At 37.0% G+C, this 22,773-nt stretch overlaps 1 pseudogene and 2 gene segments (V, D, J or C); all 3 read left to right on the forward strand.

Moving 5' to 3' along the window:
• LOC113640841 overlaps window positions 1-22,773 on the forward strand; it is a 30,053-nt gene that overhangs the window by 1,238 nt on the left and 6,042 nt on the right.
• LOC125138636 lies at window positions 10,894-12,036 on the forward strand (annotated as a pseudogene).
• On the forward strand, window positions 19,669-21,080 carry LOC113645925. The segment is given in 2 exon segments: window positions 19,669-20,168; window positions 20,252-21,080. Coding segments are annotated over 2 exon segments (423 nt in total).

Below are 22,773 nucleotides of genomic sequence, written 5' to 3' on the forward strand. Positions count from 1 at the left end.
AAATCAGTGAACTGCTACCGAGTAAACAAAATTTTATTTCTGCAAGCAAACAAAAATAGATTGAAACAGATTTGGAACAGATTGAACTAACCTTAACAAAAATGACGCTGGATTGAAGGTTACTTTCAATGTCTAACTGAGTCCTCTTCGTATTCATGACTTCAAAATTTTATTTGCCAGCTGCAGCAAACCAAAAATGCGTCTGCTTCTGTGTGTCGGATTTACAGTGCTGTAGCAAGTCGGCAGTTATGACGCATATTTTGAGCGACAAACAAATTAAACACGGTTTATTTTAATGTTACAAGAGCATCATAATCTTAGAATTTAGAATGACTTTTTTAAAAAAAAAAAAACTAACTAACTAAAATAAAATAAATTTTTATTAAATATTTATTTTCCAAATCTACAGGGAGCCCTGGGTTGCTGACCCCTGGTGTATAAATCTACTCAATAACACCTGCCTTAAGCTTCTTATTGGTTCAAACATAAACTCAAGCTGCAGTGATAGATATATCTAAAAAAATACAGACATGTTTAAAAGATGAGAAGGTTTTCTCATATAAGAATCCATCCCATTTTGACCCTAAGATAAGGAGTGTCTCTATGCAAATGTCCTTCTCTGTTATAGATTTAAGCAACAAAGATCAAGAGCTTTTACTTCTTCTGCTCCAACACACACCATGATCTCTACATCCCTACTGCTGCTGCTGCTGGCAGCCGTACACTGTAAGTGTTTTTACATTTGACATGTAATACAGTTTTGGTTCCTTAAAGCTTTTTGCTTTTACATCATTAAAATAACTTTTCTTTAACAGGTGTTCACAGTGTTGAGCTGATCCAGACCGGATCCACTGTATTAACTCCTGGTCAGTCACTGACTCTGACCTGTAAAGTGTCTGGATATTCAGTAACTGATTGCAGCTACTGTACATACTGGATACGACAACCTGCAGGAAAAACTCTGGAATGGATCGGAAGGATATGTGGTGGTGGAGTCACTGGCTACAATGAAAAACTGAAAAGCAGGTTTCAGGTATCCAGAGACACGTCCAGCAGCACAGTGACATTAACAGGACAGAACATGCAGACTGAAGACACAGCTGTGTATTACTGCGCTCGTGAACCTCACAGTGAGAGGAATAAACAACATCCCTGTACAAAAACTCCTCATTCAGTGTGACACAAGACACAACACTGATCTAGCTGAGTCTAAATCAAAAACAATAATCCTGCGGATTATCACAGAAAGTTTCAAGCTAGATATTTGTTTAAATCATAACGACTATTATAATATCACAATTCTGAACTTTATATATTGTTGTGTCTGATTAATAAAAATAATATTGTAAAAATATTCTTATGTTTTAATTTCATAATCCTTAAAGGTACATTTTGTATATAATTCTTGATGGCTGTTCCTACATATGATTCACATTTCTTCCATCAGTTGAATCTCATCCTCATTATTTAAACACATTTCAGATTAATTCTGGTTTGAATGGTTTGAGTGCCCAGGATTCTGCTTTTTATTTATTGTGCTAGACAACATAGTGGTACAAACATGTTAATGTGTCATCCAAAATCTTTCCCCAAATGTGGGAGAGGAAACAAATGCATACAATATACGGGGCATTTTCACAAGATCTGCAGGTGGTGCGAAGGCTTAACAAATATACTGTAACATTGTAGGTTTCATTAAAGTACAACATATTCTCATATCCTCAGTCACATCTAGATACTCCACAATGTCTATGTATTTCTGTGAGACAATGAACACTGAGACTGTCTCTTATAGTCAAATTCTTACAGAGGAACAACGAGGGAAATAAATAACATTGACAGAAAAATAGTCGACATTTAATGATTATGGAATACATACATTTCACAAAAGTTCTACAACAGTAACTGTAAGTATAAACGTAAAAAGAGTTCACAGGGCCGTAGCTAGCCTATTCAAGGGGTGTCTTTTTTCAAAAAGTGGACATTTTTGCAGTTTTTCTTCTCCTTTCTCCTTTTCTTCTCCTATTTAATTATGAGGTTCAAATACTTTTTTTTTTTTTGTTACCTTTAATGCCCAAACTCCCTGGATTAGCTTGTCTGCTGGTATCTTAACGAACACGCTTTTTGATGCACCTAAATTATTTACTGCATTGTTGTCCTCATGTACCACCTTTGCTTCCTCATGTACCACCTTTGTCAGTCCATTCACAGTTCATAAGTTTAAAGACCACACTAACAACAGATTAGATTTAATGAACTTTACTGAAGTATTAATGATAATAATAATCTCTGTCAATGCCTCTTTGCTTGTTGCTGTATTTGTCTTGACACTTATGAACACTGGTCAGTTCCAATCTTCTTGGGTGCAATTTGGAGAATATGTTACATGTTTCTCATGTAAAGAGCAACTCGCATGGTGTATTTAATCTATTTTGACTTATTTAAGGGAAACTTTGAGACTGAAAAGTTTTAACAAGCTAACATAAATAGAAAAGGAAATGAATATAAGTGTAATAGTAAAAAAAATTACCTCCCTGGGACGTAACAGTTACATTGCCGGTAAGTTATGAAATTAACAAAATAGTAAGTAACTGGACCGTACTTGGTTATCTCACCGCGTTAGGAGACCGTGGTGGTGACATAGTGATTTGGTACTGTAATGGTAATAAAATTACCTCCCTAGGAGGTAACAGTTACGTTGCCAGTTGGCAAGTCATGAAATTACCAAAAATAACCAAATAAATTATGTAACCAATCAATACACTAATCATTCCAGATAATTTACCTCAAGCGGTCTGCTTTGAAGTTCTCAGAGGAATAAAGACGCAGGAGACCCCTCCCCCCATCATTCAGAGGCACACACACACACACACACACACACATGTAGAGCTACAATAATGTATCATAATGTATAATTTGAAACAGCAACCCAGAAGATTTGTCACAAGCATTGATTAAAACAATGATGACAATATTCACATGAAAAAAAAAAACGACTTAAATTCTGGACCTTTGGCAGCGATGGGGGGTTCGTTCGAACCACCCAAAACACCCCCTGCCTACGGGCTTGGTTCACCATATTCTTCTTTAATTAATAAATGAGTCGGAACCGTTCACAGACTGCTGCTGTATAAGTAATCATAGTAATCAGTACCATTAATTTTTGAAGCAGTAATTTCATGTTACAGTAGAACCAAAGGGTGCATTATTACACAATTTCATGGGTTTTGTTTCTATTTTACACAATAAATTATCAGCAACTGCATCCACCACATCTACAATTCCTGACATCCTGATTATTGTACTATAACAACACACCCCATGTGTTTTACTCCTTACTGAATATGCTGATATGAAGAGTGTGTTCTCACTTCACATAAATTCACATGAGAATGTCTCTCAATGTTCCAAATATTATAAATTAATAATCACAGATTAGAGATGTTCGTGAGATGAGGAGATTTTTAAATCTATTTTACATCCATTTTTCACCTTCTAAGTTTCTCAGAAGTGTAAGAAGATGACATCAGCTAGCTTTCTGTCAGTTGGTTTGATGAGATTGTAGTGCTAAATTTTAAACCACAATTAGATTTTTTAAATGTATACTTTTTAAATCAAGAAAATAAAACACTGACATCTCTACATCACATTATACTTAAGTTATGATTAAGATTGTTCATGACCAGATTACTGTCCTGCAGTCCACTGAGTAATTGTTCCTTGTCCAGTGGGATTGACTTCTACATAATTGTAGGAAATTATAAATATTATAGAGATAAGGAGAAAATCATTTCAATTGATAGTAAGAAGTTGGAGACTGTATAAATTTATATTATATCAGTTCAATCAGGTGTGTATGGAGTAGGCAAAATTTCAATTTGTTGAATAAAGTAAGCAGAGACTGCAAGTCCTCTTCTGTGAATGTGAATGAAAGAGGATGGTGCTTACAATTACAACACAATATGAGAAATTTGTATGTAAGCCTCTGTCTCCTCCCTCCTCTCTCTTTTTCTCATCAAGTCAGGAACAGAGACGTAATAAAAAGCTCTCTGAACTGTGGAGATTCTGGATCAGTTGCCGTACCTGGTGCTAATCAAATCACCATGAGCTCCATCTGTCTCCTGCTGTTTCTGACAGCTGTGTCCTGTAAGTGCAGTTTTCACTCGCTAAAATAACTTTTTTATTTCATTGTGCATCTCTTATGGATATGAGAGAGCATTGACTGTTTCGTCAAACAAAGCATTTCATTCTGTGTTGCTCTTTACAGGTGTGGATTCGGTTGAATTTAATATAGTGGTATGACCTGGAGAGGTGTTTACCATCTCCTGTAAATTCTCTGGGTTCTCAATATCCAGCTACTGTCCACACTGGATTCGACAAACGCCATCCAAGACTTTGGAATATATCGGATATGTGTGTAGCAGTAGCTCTTCTGTAAAGGACTCACTCAAGAACAAAATCAGTTTCTCTGCAGATGTTTCCAGCAGCAGTGTTTTTAAACGGGCAAAACTTTCAGACTGAGGACACAGCTGTGTATTACTGTGCCCGAGAGCCACAGTCATTCAGATTACAGATACAGCTGTACAAAAACCAGGGTCATGCTGTGATGAGCACCATACAGTCTACATTTGGTCATGTCAATGTTGAACATTTGACAAAGACCTGACTGAAGACTGAACATTGTATTGCAGACATTTATGTGGTTGCCAATTTCAACAAGAAAAAATAAATTAAATAAAATCTTGAAAATTCTGTATATTCAAGCACATGCAGTAGCAGTTATGATGAAGTGATACATAACATGCAACTTAATACTAATGCTAATTGTCTAGTATGAATAAATCTGAAAACTACAGATTTGGATAGTGGATTTCTCTTACAAAACCTTATGAGAAATGTTACAGACATCCTCTCAGTTTAACTAGTAAATCATCTGTCACACTTTAGAACATAAAGCATTTTAAAACACAGTCACACAAAGTCATTTTTGATTAGTGATGCCAGCTGCAGGAACACTACAGGTCGATGGGTCACTTCCTGAACACAGAGTCTGTTCAGCAGCACAGAATCTGACGAGAGATCAAACTGAAATGTAGATGTTTACTGCAGCATCACTACTACAATCTCCTGGAATTAAAAATCACCTGTAGGGGGCAGCAGCTGCTTGTTTATAAGAAGGATTCATGAAACTATGAAATCTAACAGCTGAAGTGTGTTTATGCAAATTCACCCTGTTATAATACAAAAACATCCTCTTGCTTACCCAAAGTTCAGATTCAGACATGTTCATATTCCGTTATGACTCCTTAAATTCAATTCAAGTTTATTTGTATAGCGCTTTTTTACAATAGACATTGTCTCAAAGCAGCTTTACAGAACATAAACATAGAGCAGAAGGTAAACATAATTAATGATAAAGGAAATAACGAATAATAAAAGAAATAAGAATTAACAGAATAAAAATTCTAGGTTATTATTAGATGTATATAGTTCACAATGTGTATGTATTTATTCCCCTATGAGCAAGTCTGAGGTGACTCAGGCAGCAGTGGCAAGGAAAAACTCCCTTAAATTGGTAAAGGAAGAAACCTTGAGAGGAACCGGACTCAAGGGGGAACCTCATCCTCATATGGGTGACACTGGGGGTGTGATTGTAATATACAGTCATTTATTGGTGTAAGGATCATGGACTTCGGATCTCCTTAGTATCACAGAGTCTAACTGGAGATGTCTCAGGATTCTTAGAGTCGGCCTCGGCTCAGTGGACGTCCAAAGGCTTCGTCCCACAGAGGATGTTGGGAGCTGGTACAGTGTCTGGATGCCTCGGGATGGGTACAAAGAAAGAAGCAGTGGAAAGGGATTAACATATCTGCTGTTCATAAAAATGTGCTGGTCTGATGTACTGGTGCATGATATTATGGGATGTATTATGTGTACGCCTGACTAAAGAGATGAGTTTTTAATCTACGTTTAAACTGGGAAAGTGTCTGAGCCCCGGACACTATCAGGAAGACTATTCCAAAGTTTGGGAGCTAAATAAGAAAACGCTCTACCACCTTTAGTAGACTTAGATATTCTGGGAACTACCAAAAGTCCTGAGTTTTGTGATCTCAGAGAGTGTGAAGGATTGTAACGTGTTAGAAGACTAGTTAGATACATGGGAGCTAAACCATTAAGAGCCTTATATGTAAGTAGCAGCAGTTTGTAATCAATTCTAAACTTAACAAGTAGCCAGTGTAGAGATGATAAAATTGGGGTTATATGGTCATACTTTCTTGTCCTAATGAGAACTCTGGCTGCTGCATTTTGGACTAACTGTAACCTATTTATTAAAGATGCAGGACAACCACCTAGTAATGCATTACAATAGTCCAGTCTAGAGGTCATGAAGGGATGAACTAGCTTCTCAGCATCAGATACAGACAGGATGTTTCTCAGCTTGGCAATATTTCTAAGGTGGAAGAAGGCTGTTTTGGTAGTATGGGCGATATGATTTTTAAAAGACAAGTTACTGTCTAATATAACACCGAGGTCTTTCACTGTCGAGCTACTTGTAACAGTACATCCCTCTAAATGGGAGTTAAGTTGTGAGAGTTTCTGTGCACTGGTTTTTGGACCTATGAGTAGTATTTCTGTCTTATCGGAGTTTAACAATAGAAAGTTGCAGCTCATCCAGTCTTTTATCTCTCTAAGGCACTGAGTTAATTTGGACACTGCGGCTATTTCATCTGGTTTTGATGAGATATATAACTGTGTGTCGTCAGCATAACAATGGAAACTAATCCCATGTCTTCTAATAATGTTCCCTAATGGAAGCATGTATATAGAGAAAAGCAGAGGTCCTAGAACTGATCCTTGAGGGACCCCATAATTAACTGGTAATAAACTGGAGGATTCACCATTTAATTCTACAAAATGGTATCGCTCTGACAGGTAGGATCTAAACCAGCTTAAAGCCTGACCATGAATACCTGTGTAATATTGTAAGCGATCTAGAAGAATGTTGTGGTCTATAGTGTCAAATGCAGCACTAAGGTCAAGTAGAACTAATAGTGACATACTGTCTTGGTCCGAAGCTAAGAACAAGTCGTTTGTAACTTTAACAAGTGTAACTAAAACGCAGTCTTTAACTGTGAAGAACTTACAGTCCACAATACAGTGCTGTCCTTTATCCGACTAAAGCTCCGATCTAAGTTAGTTCTCTTCTGTTAGATCTGTTAGAAACCTTATAGAACTGCTTCTCAGACGTGACACGACACTCTCTTCTGCTAACCTTTTTTTCGCTGCGCACGTTCCTTTTTTCCCCACTCTCGCCACACGCATGAAAACCAGTCTGCTTGTCAAAATAAAAGTCTCTCAAAAAAAATAATTACTATAAAAAATAGGTACCGTTACATTTATACTGATGAAAGATTATTAATTCACTTCTCAATATATTTCCACTCATGTCAAAAAGAAAGTGCACCCTCTTGAATTCCTGGTTTAACTATTTAGATATAATACAAATTCATCCAGTCTTTAGCAGGTCCTCAAATTAGGTATTAAAACCTCAGATGAACAAGAACACATGACATATAACATCATGTCATTGTTTATTTAACATAAATGCAGCTAATATGAAGAATACTAAGTACACCCTCACTGCTTCCACAGGAATTAAGAGGGTAAGTAGCAGCCAGGTGCTGCTAATATAATGCAAGTGATTAATTGTTCGCTAGCAAATGTGACTTATAATATCTCTATAAAAACTGAAGTTTTGTCAGTTTGCTTGGCTGGAGCATTCAGGTGTGTGTTAAAATAACAGCAACAATGAAAGACATCAGCAGTTATCTTAGAGAATCTGTCTCTCAATCTGGAAAGGATTATAAGATCATTTCTCAAGAATTTGAATTACCATAGAATTCAATACTGTGTACTTTCTATTTAACATGACTGTATAACATCACACACAAGTGTTTTATGTTTTGTATAACATGCTTATTAGCATAAACTACTTATCATTTGTAAATACACACAGTTCAGAAATACAAACTTCAATCATTCTTTATGTTCATGGGGCAGTTTAATGATGTAAAATCATAATTTTAAATCAATCGTAAGCATGAAAAAGAGTTCAAAGAGAAAGAGTTTATAAACCCACACATCCTTCTTTAAATACATTTCAGATACATTCTCCTCCCATCATCAGCAGATAAACAAATCCAAGTGTCAGAGCTGGATCTCACTCTATTTATATGATGTGATGGTGTCTGTTAAACTTTGGAGAACAGAGAAGACTCCAGTCCAAACAACACACACCATGTTCTCTACATCTCTACTGCTCCTGCTGGCAGCTGCTTCTTGTGAGTGCTTTAGTGAGTGGATTCAGGAATAATACAGCATGTTTCCAGCAGTGTGTTGTGTTTAACACACAGTCTGTTCTCATAGTCTGAGGTTCAATAACTGAAACAACTGAAGGAGGCAGCAGAGCTCAACAAAAAGTGAAAAAAAGTGAATCCACAAACTGCATTCTGTATGAGACTCATTCAGTATCAGTCATTATCAGACAAATATCTACATTTTCTCTTCTTTTTCACTCTTTCCATAATGTGTGATTAGTTATTTGGGTTGTTAAACACAGGATGGACAAATAAAAACACTATAATTTATGTAACTACATCCTCCTGTGGTTGTGAGGTTTCTCAGTGACATGACTAGATGTATTTTATAATGCTGTTATAATGTAAGTGTAATGAGGAGGCATACGGCTGGGGATCCATTTGCAGCGATTTTATTGAGCAAACACAGACGAAGTCAGACAGGCAGAGATCAGGATTGGCAAAAACACTAGTATCAGAGGATAGGCAAAAATCTGAATCGAGAACAGGCAAAAGGTCGGGGCAGGCAGCAAACAATCAGAAAAGTCAGAATCAGGAAACAGAGTCAAAACGGGAAATCAGAATACAGGTAAACGCTCAGAATGACAGTACAAAGACAAGTCGAGACCTCGCACTGGTATGAAGTTCAAGTGTTGTATATGTAGAGAGCGGAGATGAGGAACAGGTGGTGGTGTAATCAGAGTGACGGATGGCTGATGGGAAGTGCAATCCGGAAGCGTGCTAATACTCCTGGGACGCGTCTCTATGGTGACACTCGGACCGCGGCTCGTTGCTCGTGACAGTAAGTAATTTAAAAATTAAACAGAATGATAAATTAATACAAATAAAGTTTCCTGGTCTAAATGAATAATAATTTCTGTGAGTTTTCTTATTAAAATTCACCTGAAAACACCTGATAGTGTATAAACATACTCATTAACACCTGCCTTAAAATTCTTATTGGTTCAAACATAAACTCAATCTGCAGTGATAGATATCTCTAAAAAATACAGACATGTTTAAAAGATGTGGAGGTTTTCTAATTTTTATTAATGTATATATGAGAATCCATCCAATTTTGACCCTAAGATAAGGAGTGTCTCTATGCAAATGTCCTCCTCTGTTATATATTTAAGCAACAAAGACCAAGAGCTTTAACTTCTTCTGCTCCAACACACACCATGATCTCTACATCCCTACTGCTGCTGCTGCTGGCAGCCGTACACTGTAAGTGTTTTTACATTTGACATGTAATACAGTTTTGGTTCCTTAAAGCTTTTTACTTTTACATCATTAAAATAACTTTTCTTTAACAGGTGTTCACAGTGTTGCGCTGATCCAGACTGGATCCACAGTATTAACTCCTGGTCAGTCACTGACTCTGACCTGTAAAGTGTCTGGATATTCAGTAACTGATAGCAGCTACTGTACAAACTGGATACGACAACCTGCAGAAAAGCGTATTCAATGTAGAGGTTATTTTCACAAGATCTGTAGGTGGCGCTACACCTCAACAAATATACTGTAACATTGTAGGTTTCGTTAAAGTACAACATATTCTCATATCCTCAGTCACATCTAGATACTCCACAATTTCTATGTATTTCTGTGAGACATTGAACACTGAGACTGTCTCTTATAGTCATAATTTCCTGAAAGAAACAACAAGGGAAATAAATAACATTTACTGAATATTCACTAAAATTTATCGCCAACGTGTATTGAAAGCATTTTACAAAATTATCACAACAAGAACTGTAATTATAAACAAATTCACCATATTCTTCCTTAATTAAGAAATAAATTGTCACTGTTCACAGATTTCTGCTGTATAAAAGGAAAAGTGATCATAGTAATCAGTGCCACTGATTATTGGAAAATAATTATCTTCAGGTTTGTAGCAGTAACGTCATGTCACAGTAGAACCAAAGGATGCCGAATTACACAATTTCATGTGTTTTGTTTTTACTTTACACAATAAATTATCAGCACCTGCATCCACCACCTCTACAATTCCTGACATCACACCACCTGATCATTGATTATTGTCCTATAACAACACACATGTGTGTTTTACTCCTTACTGAATATGCTGATATGAAGAGTATTATTATATTCATGTTATTCATGAATATAATATTCATGGTATTATTATATTCATGAGTATTATAATATTATTATATTCATGTTCACTTCACATGAAGTTACATGAGAATGTCTCTCAATGTTCCAAATTTTATAGATTTATAATCACAGACTACATATGTTCATGAGATGAGGAGGTTTTTACATCTAGAGAAATCCATGTTTCACCTTCTAAGTTTCTCAGAAGTGTAATAAGATGACATCAGCTAGCTTTTTGTCAGTTGGTTTGATGAGATTGTAGTGCTACATTTTAAACCACAATTAGATTTTTTAAATGTATACTTTTTAAACCAAGAAAATATACACTGACATCTCTACATCACATTATAATTAAGTTATGATTAAGATTGATCATGACCAGATTACTGTCCTGCAGTCCACTGAGTAATTGTTCCTTGTCCAGTGGGATTCACTTCCACATAATTGTAGGAAATGATAAATATTATAGAGAATAGAAGAAAATCATACCAATTGATAGTAAGAAGCTGGAAACTGTACTGTATGAATGTATACCATATCAGTTCAATCAGGTGTGTATCGAGTAGGCAAAATTTCAAATTGTTGGATAAAGTGAGCAGAGACTGCATTCTGTGAATGTGAATGAAAGAGGACGGTGCTTGCAATTACAACACAATATGAGAAATTTGGAGTCTCTGTCTCCTCCCTCTTCTCTCTTTTTCTCATCAAGTCAGAAACAGAGACGTAATAAAAAGCTCTCTGAACTGTGGAGATTCTGGATCAGTAGCCGTACCTGGTGCTAATCAAATCACCATGAGCTCCATCTGTCTCCTGCTGTTTCTGACAGCTGTGTCCTGTAAGTGCAGGTTTCACTCGCTAAAATAACTTTTCTATTTCATTGTGCATCTCTTATGGATATGAGAGAGCATTGACTGTTTCGTCAAACAAAGCATTTGATTCTGTGTTGCTCTTTACAGGTGTGGATTCGGTTGAATTTACTCAGTCAGATAATATAGTGGTGCGACCTGGAGAGGTTTTTACCATCTCCTGTAAATTCTCTGGGTTCTCAATATCCAGCTACTGTCCACGCTGGATTCGACAAACATCCAAGACTTTGGAATATATCGGATGTGTGTAGCAGTAGCTCTTCTGTAAAGGACTCACTCAAGAACAAAATCAGTTTCTCTGCAGATGTTTCCAGCAGCACAGTGTTTTTAAACGAGCAAAACTTTCAGACTGAGGACACAGCTGTGTATTACTGTGCCCGAGAGCCACAGTCATTCAGATTACAGATACAGCTGTACAACAACCAGGGTCATGCTGTGATGAGCACCATACAGTCTACATTTGGTCATGTCAATGATAAACATTTGACAAAGACCTGACTGAAGACTGAACATTGTATTGCAGACATTTATGTGGTTGCTAATTTCAACAAGAAAAAATAAATTAAATAAAATCTTGAAAATTCTGTGTATTCAAGCACATGCAGTAGCAGTCATGATGAAGTGATACATAACATGCAACTTAATACTAATGCTAATTGTCTAGTATGAATAAATCTGAAAACTACAGACTTGGATAGTGGATTTCTCTTACAAAACCTTTTGAGACATGTTACAGACATCCTCTCAGTGTAACTAGTAAATCATCTCAGTCTCACTTTAAAACATAAATCATTTTAAAACACAGCCACACAAAGGCATTTTTGATTAGTGATGCCAGCTGCAGGAACACTACAGGTCGATGGGTCATTTCCTGAATTTAGAAACACAGAGTCTGTTCAGCAGCACAGAATCTGATGAGAGATCAAACTGAAATGTAGATGTTTACTGCAGCATCACTACTACAAACTCCTACAAAAGGATTCATGAAACCATGAAATCTAACAGCTGAAGTGTGTTTTTGCAAATTCACCCTGTTATAATACAAAAACATCCTCTTGCTCACCCGAAGTTCAGATTCAGACATGTTCATATTCCGGTTCTTTAAATGACTGTAAATAAATAAATACTGTAACTAATCATATAATCATTCAGTATCACGAGACAATAATCAGGGTAATGTATTCAGTCACTCGGTCATCATTAGGAAGTGTTTTATTGGGTCAGAGTGCAGGCTCCAGAGTCCATCCCAGTCCTTATTCACCTAAATGGACAATTAATGTAATGTACTGAGTAACGAATCCCTACATTCCAAACACACTGTTATATACTCACAATACAGTAATTTCTCCAATAATGTTGACTCAATACACAACACAGAGAGAGGTCTTAGAGGAACAAAAGATGTCCACACATGCTACTGCATCCCATCACCCTGCCTAGAACATCATGCCTCTATGTCTTTAATTCCTTACTCTATGTTTCACTGAGCTCTTCTGTTGGAACTTGTTTTAGATAAAGTTCTAAGTCTTCATTTCTTTTAGCAGAAATTAGAAATTATTGTCAATACAGGACCAAGTTACTGTTGTTTGATGCCTTGTGAGAGCCGTCTGTGTGAACAAGACCATCTTTTACTGCACATTCAGCTTAAAACAAAAAGACATGAGATCTAATGAGTAAAGAGCAGTGATGAAGCTGACAGCATGAAACACACCGGGAGTTTTACAGGAAGCTTTTTCTCCTCTCGTCTGTTCCTCTGTGGATGTTTTTATATCTGTAGTGGGTGTGTCATGCAAACCAAATCCTGTGTTTGAACCATTTATGCTGAAACATTCAGCCCAACAACATAGCAGCAGTTTGTGTTCATTTACAGCAGCAGGAATCATTTTAATTCTTTGAGATGGGACTAGGCAGAGTTTTGTGTTACTTTACTCTAGCAATCTGCATTCAATGTTAGTATGATTTATTACATAATTTAAAAAATATTTGTAAGTCATTTTTAATGTTAATTCCTACTTTTAAATATTCTTCTATTTCAGATTCCTGCAGTCAGACACTGATCGAGTCTGATCCAGTGATCATCAAACCTGATCAGTCTCATAAACTGACCTGCACAGCATCTGGATTTACCTTTAGTAGCTACTGGATGGCTTGGATCAGACAGGTGCCTGGAAAAGGACTGGAATTTCTTGCAACTATCCACGGCAGTACCATATATTACTCTAATGCTGTTAAGGGCCGCTTCACCATCTCCAGAGATGACAGTAAGATGCAGGTGTATCTGCAGATGAACAACTTGAGGACAGAAGACACTGCAGTTTATTACTGCGCCCGTGAACCACAGTGATACTTCCCCTTAGACATCAGTACAAAAACACAGACTTATAGTCTGAGCTTCAATAACTGAAACAACTGAAGGAGGCAGCAGAGTTCAACAAATAAAGTGAAAAAAAGTGAATCCACAAACTGCATTCTGTATGAGACTCATTCAGTATCAGTCATTATCAGACAAATATCTACATTTTCTCTTCTTTTTCACTCTTTCCATAATGTGTGATTAGTTATTTGGGTTGTTAAACACAGGTTGGACAAATAAAAACACTATAATTTATGTAACTACATCCTCCTGTGGTTGTGAGGTTTCTCAGTAACATGACAAGATGTATTTTATAATGCTGTTATAAGGTAAGGTTCTAAATTAAACAGAATTATAAATGAATAGAAATAAAGGGTCCTTTTCTGAATGGATAAGAATTTCTGTAAGTTTTCTTATTATAGATTCACCTGAAAACACCTGATAGTGTATAAACTTACTCATTAACAACTGCCTTAAGCTTCTTATTGGTTCAGACATACAGTAAACTCAAGCTGCAGATGAGGATGTTTAAAAAGATGAGGCGGTTTTCTCATTTATATTTATGTACATATAAGAATTTATCCCATGTTTACCCTAAGATAAGGAGTGTCTCTATGCATCCATACTGCTGCTGCTGCTGCTGGCAGCCGTACACTGTAAGTGTTTTTACATTTGACATGTAATACAGTTTTGGTTCCTTAAAGCTTTTTGATTTTTGTTAAAATATGTCCTCAGTTGTGGGTGTTGTTGTGATGCTGTGCAGTTCTGTGCTGTGTGAATGAGTAGGTCACAAGGGGGCGCTAAGGGTATGGGTTAATTAAGTAAACGCGTTTGCGTTAATTGGTTTGTCCTAAATGAGTTACGGTTTCCTTTTTTATGTTGTTGAACTGTCTGACCGTGAGACTGATGTGCAGACGGTGAAAAATAAATATGTTATGCTAACATGGCGGAACAACGGAGGATGCACAGTTTGCCTCGACTGATGTTCGATGGAGATGAGACTAAGTATGAACTTTGGGAAACCAAAATGTTGGGACATTTTCATTTATCAGGATTAAAAGACACAGTGTCAAATGAACCGCAGTCGGAAGCTGAGATAGCAGCGGATGCAAAGAAAAAAGCTGACGCATATGCTGAATTGATTTTACTGTTAGATGACAAAAGCCTCTCGTTAGTTATGAGAGATGCGCCCAACAATGGAAGAAAAGCTCTGGAAATACTGAGAGGGTATTACGCAGGGAAGGGAAAGCCCCGCATAATCAGCTTGTACACTATGTTGACGTCGCTACAAAAAGCAAACGATGAGAGTGTAATGGACTATATCATCAGAGCAGAGATCACCATCACAGCACTGCATAACGCAGGTGAAATGTTAGGAGATGGACTACTATTGGCTATGGTCTTAAAGGGATTACCGGAGAGTTTTAAGCCATTTGCAATACACGTGGCACATACAGATGCTAAAATCACGTTTGCTGAGTTCAAGACTAAACTATGTAATTTTGAAGAAACAGAAAAGATAAAAGCATTTGAGTCGAGCGACAGTGTGATGAAGATTCAAGGAAAAGCTGGACGACGACCTGCAAAGACGAGCGCACGTGACTGGAGCAAAGACGACGCCAAGATAGTATGCTTCAAGTGCGGTACCAAAGGTCACCGAGCTAGAGAAAAGGACTGTGAAAAATTAGGTATACAAGCCTACAGTGATGCTGACTGGGCAGCTGATACCAGTGACAGACGCAGTACTACCGGTTACTGTGTCAGTTTAAGCCAAAACAGTTCTCTAGTATCATGGAAAACCAGAAAGCAGCCAACTGTGGCACTTTCTACATGTGAAGCAGAATACATGGCACTTGCTTCAACCATACAAGAGTGTTTATACCTAGAACAGTTACTGGGAGGTATAGATAACTACAAGTACACACAAACTATAGTACATGAGGACAATCAGGGAACAATTGCTCTTGCCAAAAACCCTGTAAACAGACGGAGATGTAAACACAAACATAAAGTACCACTTTATCAGGTCTATTGTAAGTAAGGGATGGATAACTTTGATGTACTGTTCCACCGATAACATGATTGCTGATGTAATGACCAAACCTGTAAATAAGTTAAAACTGGATAGGTTTGCAGGTGCTCTTTTTGGAGATTGATATCTGTATGACAAGGGTCCATATTCATTCTATTTTTTTTTTGTTTTTGTTTATAACACAACCTGAGTACAAGTGGGGGTGTTAAAATATCACATAAAATACAATGCAACACTTTTACATCATTAAAATAACTTTTCTTTAACAGGTGTTCACAGTGTTGAGCTGATGCAGACCGGATCCACAGTATTAACTCCTGGTCAGTCACTGACTCTGACCTGTAAAGAGTCTGGATATTCAGTAACTGATAGCAGCTACTGTACATACTGGATACGACAACCTGCAGGAAAAACTCTGGAATGGATCGGAGAGATATGTGGTAATGGTAACACTTACTACAGTGAGAAACTGAAAAGCAGGTTTCAGGCTTCCAGAGACACGTCCAGCAGCACAGTGACATTAACAGGACAGAACATGCAGACTGAAGACACAGCTGTGTATTACTGCGCTCGTGAACCACACAGAGAAAACTACATTTTACTGAGTAACTAATCCCCATATTACAAATATTTCAGCATAGACACCAACACTGGCATTAATAAAATAAATATATAAAACTTTACTTAGGAATAATAGTCTCTTTTTTTAACTAGTTGAAATGAAATGTGTCTGCAAAAGACATTTATTATAAAGAACAACATCCATTCACACTCAGCACTCAGGCTTTAACTCTTCATCCTGAATGAACAAAAATCATCCAAAAACTCCTCAATCTATATCTAATAATTAATAAGAATCCCATGTAATAAAATGTGAAATATGAACATTGTATATTTTGATTACATATTTTTTGGTAATGTACCAATTAAAGTGAAAAAAAAAAATTTTTTCATATAATCTCACCAAATTATTTTTTGTTAATTGATCATTGGAAAACCAGAATTAGCTAAAATGTTAACTATTTGTGTAAAGCTGCTTTGAGACAAAGTCCATTGTTAAATGCATTAAAGAATTGTGCTGAAATGACAGATTGAGAAATATGGAAGCAGATGTTCTGAAAGCTAGAAAAAGAGCTCAGTGCCATGATAATTGAGTATAATTGAATAATGATTTCAAAATTAGCAGATTAGTTAAACTAAATATTTTCTCTTTGTTTACTTGTTTACTACATTGAGACTAAGATTTCTGGTTTGGGAAAATGACAGTATTTGATAAAAAGGCAGCTTTCCATTATAAATTCAGAGCAGATGAATCTCCTCCTCATGATTTAAATACATTTCAGATACATTCTCCTCCCATCATCAGCAGATAAACAAATCCAAGTGTCAGAGCTGGATCTCACTCTATTTATATGATGTGATGGTGTCTGTTAAACTTTGGAGAACAGAGAAGACTCCAGTCCAAACAACACAAACCATGTTCTCTACATCTCTACTGCTCCTGCTGGCAGCTGCTTCTTGTGAGTGCTTTATCAAATTCATTCATTTACTAGATGAAGAATAAAGGTGCAGCATATATTGTGTGAGATATCACCATGTGTTTTCCTCCACAGATGTGCATGGTGTGGAACTGACTCAGCCTGCTTCCATGACAGTCCAGCCAGGCCAGAGTCTCTCCATCCAGTGCAAGGTTTCATATTCAGTTACAAGCTATGTTACAGCTTGGATTCGACAACCTGCAGGAAAAGCTCTGGAGTGGATTGGACGCATCTGGAGTGATGGGGGTGCAGTTTACAGTGAGAAACTGAAAAATAAGTTCAGCATCTCCAGAGACACTTCTACTAACACAATAACAATTGGAGGACAGAACATGCAGACTGAAGACACAGCTGTGTATTACTGCGCTCGTTACACACAGTGAGACAGAATAGTGGATTCCTCTTACAAAAACCTTATGAGACATGTTACAGACATCCTCTCAGTGGAACTAATAAATCATCTCAGTCACACTTTCACTTTCTTCCACTGGAATGAAGTCAGAATCGTTTGCAGCATTTTAAAACACAGTCACACAAAGTCATTTTTAAATAAAAAAGAAAACATTATTGAAAGAGTCTTCATTCTGAACCATTATTAATCCCTTCATTTTACAGGATTTTTAACCAGCAGTTGGAATCAGTGTTTAATGAGTGGATTCAGGAATAATACAGCATGTTTCCAGCAGTGTGTTGTGTTTAACACACAGTCTGTTCTCATAGTCTGAGCTTCAATAACTGAAACAACTGAAGGAGGCAGCAGAGCTCAACAAATATAGTGGAAAAAAAGTGAATCCACAAACTGCATTCTGTATGAGACTCATTCAGTATCAGTCATTATCAGACAAATATCTACATTTTCTCTTCTTTTTCACTCTTTCCATAATGTGTGATTAGTTATTTGGGTTGTTAAACACAGGTTGGACAAATAAAAACACTATAATTTATGTAACTACATCCTCCTGTGGTTGTGAGGTTTCTCAGTAACATGACAAGATGTATTTTATAATGCTGTTATAATGTAAGGTTATAAATTAAACAGAATGATAAATGAATATTATGAATATTCACTTTATGTCTTATTATGGGTTTAAGTAAACACTAATAATTTAATCAAATAACTAGCTTGAAACTTTTTGTGATCATAAAGACAATTATAATCATATCACTATCCTTAACTTTATAGACCTTTGTGGCTTTGACTAATAAAAATCACAACACAAATGAGAATTTGTTTGAACATATACGAGAAAGTGTGAAAGATGTATTTTAGTGTGAGTGTAACAAAAATATATATATCCCACAAATTATCCCAAAACATTTCAAGCTAGTTATTTGTTTATGTTAATATTGTTGATTTAAATCCATATTACTTGACTTGACCTGACGATTATTATATCTCTAAAGACTATTATGATCACATCACTTACCTGAACTTTATATACTGTAGAGTCTTTGTCTAATAATAATCACATCAACAAATTTGAATTTGTGTAAACGTGTGAGAAATTGTGTACCAGACAACAAGCTGGAAAAGCTCTAGAATGGATTGTGGCTATCTGGTATGATGCCAGTAAAACAATATACACAAACACATTAAGGGACATTTGGAAATAACCAGACACAACTCCTAAAACCATGGTGTATCTGCAGCTGACTGGCTTTAGTGTCCAGGATTCTGCTGTTTATTACTGTGCTAGAAACCATAGTGGTACAAACATGTTAATCAATTGTCCAAAATCCCCAGATGTGGTCAAAGAGAAAAGGATATTCAATGTAGAGTCCATTTTCACAAGATCTGCAGGTGGCGCTACAGCTTAACAAATATACTGTAACATTGTTTCATTAAAGTACAACATATTCTCATATCCTCAGTCAGATCTAGATACTCCACAATTTCTATGTATTTCTGTGACGCAATGAACACTGAGATTGTCTCTTATAGTCATATTCTTACAGAGGAACCAAAAGGGAAATAAATAACATTTACAGAAAAATGTCTGACTTTAGTGATTATTGAACACATACATTTCACAAAAGTGCCATGACATTAACTGTAACATTAAACGTAAATAGAGTTCACCATATTCTTCTTTAATTAATAAATAAATTGTCACCGTTCACAGACTGCTACTGTATAAGAGGAAAAGTGATCACAGTAATCAGTGCCATTGATTATTAGAAAATAATTATCTTCAGGTTTGTAGCAGTAACTTCATGAATTAAATATCTCAACTTTAACTGTGAAGATCTGTAAGATACACAGCTTTGTTATGACTGAGTACAACATGCACTGGATCAGACAGAAACCAGGAAAAGCTCTGGAATGGGTTGGATATGTGAACTCCGTAGTCTAACTGTACCTCTGTACTGTAAGTTTGCTTTAACAGCTTCAGCCATGTTCATATTCACCTTCTCATAACAGAAAGCAGGAAATTTGCAGACATGAGAATCATTTCTGTGTTAATGTAATTCTCTAGAGTGCAGCCTACACATGACTGATAACGACATAAAGGATCGTTTATCTAATTATTATCATTTTCATGGATTATGGTGGAGATTCAGATTAATTTGAGGGAACTGGAAATAGATCAGTTTTCAATCTGACCTTCACAGGAAGCGTTAATTACATCACAACACGTTCATATCATTATTAATAATAACAAACAGCTGAATTATTTCCCACATTAAATTGATATGGAGATGAAACGGGGTGTGAGTGTGATTAACAGCTGCAGAGCTGCACTCAACACAGCCTCTCTGTAATGTTTATGCAAATCTGCATCTCCTCTTGTAATATTAGCAGCGTTCTGATCTAGAGAGGAAACACTTCTCATTAGTCTTCCTTCAACACAAACATGTTTGCTTCAGCTCCACTGCTGCTGCTGGCTCTCGCCCCCTGTGAGTGTTTGGATTGAAGCTTTATTATTTCATCTGATCCTTTCAGTTCGACATGTCCACCTTTTCTTTTTCTCTTTTTACAGATGTGTTCTGTGCTACTGAGCTCATCCAGCCAGACTCACTGCTTATAAAGCCAGGAGAGACTTTAACCATCACCTGTAAAGTGTCTGGAGCTTCTATCACTGATAGTAGCAACCACTTTGGAACATCTTGGGTTCAACAACCTGCAGGAAAAGCTTTAGAATGGATCAACACCATGTATCATGATGGAAATAGTCATCAAAAAGATTCACTTAAAGACAAGTTTGTGGTCTCTCGAGACACTTCCAGTAACTCTGTGACCTTACAGGGACAGAACATGCAGACTGAAGACACAGCTGTGTATTACTGCGCTCGTTATCCACACAGTGACACGACAAGCTGCAGTGCTGCACAAAAACCTCATCACAATTCACTTCTTTAATTAAATAACAACTACATTTTACTGAGTAACTAATCCCCATATTACAAATATTTCAGCATAGACACCAACACTGGTATTAAAGAGTGGACTAGCTTATTGATCACTTGAGTGGAGTTCTCAGGAGCTTGACATTTCATAGCAATGTGTCCGTCCTCTCACGTATTTCATTTAGTAAGTTCAAGAAAGTAGGTGGTCGCTTTTTTCTCTCCCTTAGTCGCAACTGCAGGAGCATCATGTCTGATTCAACGTCTCCTCGGATCAGCTGTTCTACTCTTGCTCTGTCAACATTGGCCGAAGACAAACCTCCTCTTTGAACAACTTTGGCCAGAGATTTCTCCATCCGTCTCAAGAAATCAGATAAGGATTCTCCAGGAGACTGGCATAGTAGTCGAAAAGCAAAATACAAGTCTTCTCCAGACTCGGAGGATCCAAATGTGCTTTCCAGGGCTTCCAGGTACTGCAGGGCACTGGTATCCAGACTAGAAAGACGAACAGCTTTATGATTTCGAGTGCTGGTCCCTTCAAACTTTCTACAATAATCTGACGTTTTTCTTTCTCAGAGCAGTCACAATCTGTTATCATTATTCTGGCCTGCTCGATTCAATGTTCCATGGTTTCCTCTCCTGCGGGGGTGGGAACAGTGCCCAAGAAGGTACGTAAACGACGGTAAGCATTGCTGTCACTTTGTGGTTTCACTGCTTTCTCTAGGATCTCACCCACAGCACGAATAATTGACTCAGGGGAACTGGTATTGGAACCAAGGGAAGGAAACAGAGCTTCTAAGTCAGTCATAGACTTTCCCTTATCCATGAGAAATTTTGACAGCTTATTGGTGAATTCTACAGGGGCGGCAGGTCGTGAGTCACTTTCAGTGGAAACAACAATCTCCCAGGCCTCCTCACCATCACCATGCAGCAGTTGGGTAGGACAGTGTGTGGCGTCAACGACTTCTCTACTCTCGCATAACACTAACAGAGTAGTTGAGTTGAGTCCATGCCTGGTATCTCGAACACGCACTCTTCCAAAGGATTTTACACTCTGAGCCGCTTCCTCGATTTTTGCCACTTCAGTAGTTGCTGGTACTCCAGTCAGCAGCAGCGCATGACTTGGGGCAATCCCTACCTCACTACACCAACTGGTAAGTTCAGTTTGAAAAAGAGGGTTACTTCTGAAAGACATGCTTCAAGAGTTTACAAATAAGTGCAGGAAGGGGTTAATTTTCTTTTCCACAATCAACTTGGTATTAAACAAAGTTTTATGTCTTCTTTTAGGGTACCAGAGGAAAGAAGAGATTCCCCTAACGGGCCACCACTTTATGTAGTGCCTCCTGCCCTACTTAGTCGTGTCAAGTCTAAGCTCTTTAGGGTGGGGAGACGGGTTCAATAACTTGGGGTCTCTCGACTAAAGAAATTAAAATACTCTGATACCTGGACTCTTAAATACACAATAAAGAAACCTTCATAAAAAGTTTGTATTTATTTTTCTATATAAAATATATTGTGATATGAATTATAGAATGTATATACTAATATATTTAAGTAAGTAAGTTGAAATATATATAACAATATATAACAGTAGTCAATAGGTTTTATAACAAAATGAATTATTGTCCCCTTACTGAATAAACTGAATAAACATGCAACAGCACGGAAGACAAAATGACCACTAGGGGATGAGCCAGAAACAGTTCGTTGTAGCCAGCTTCGTTGTAGCGTTTCAGCATTAAATCTTCTAAATACACGGTTAAACTTATGTTTCTAGTAAAGCTTAGACTCTCAAGATTTTTTTAAGCCCACACACAAAGCATAATATGATTTATAGCCGTCATACTATTTGAAACAAAATTGGTGGTGAACTGAACTAGGCGGCGCTAGACCAGTTGTTCCCTTACCTTTAGACGCTTCCCTTTCTTCACTGGGGTAATATTTTCCAAAACAAATGGTTCACAAAAATCCCCAAAGGTCCAAGGAACTGGAACCTGTAAGCCTTTTAATCCAAAACGCTTTGGTCACCTCGCAAATATTCCGTTTGTGACCGAAAACTGGAAACAGAAGTGCGCCACCATCCGTAAATGGTCATGAATAAAGACTTCATGTTGAGATGATAACAGAAACTCTGCTTTGATTCATTGTTGATTATTTT

The sequence above is a fragment of the Tachysurus fulvidraco genome, chromosome 15, assembly GCF_022655615.1.
Source record: "Tachysurus fulvidraco isolate hzauxx_2018 chromosome 15, HZAU_PFXX_2.0, whole genome shotgun sequence".
Taxonomy (NCBI): Eukaryota; Metazoa; Chordata; class Actinopteri; order Siluriformes; family Bagridae; genus Tachysurus; species Tachysurus fulvidraco.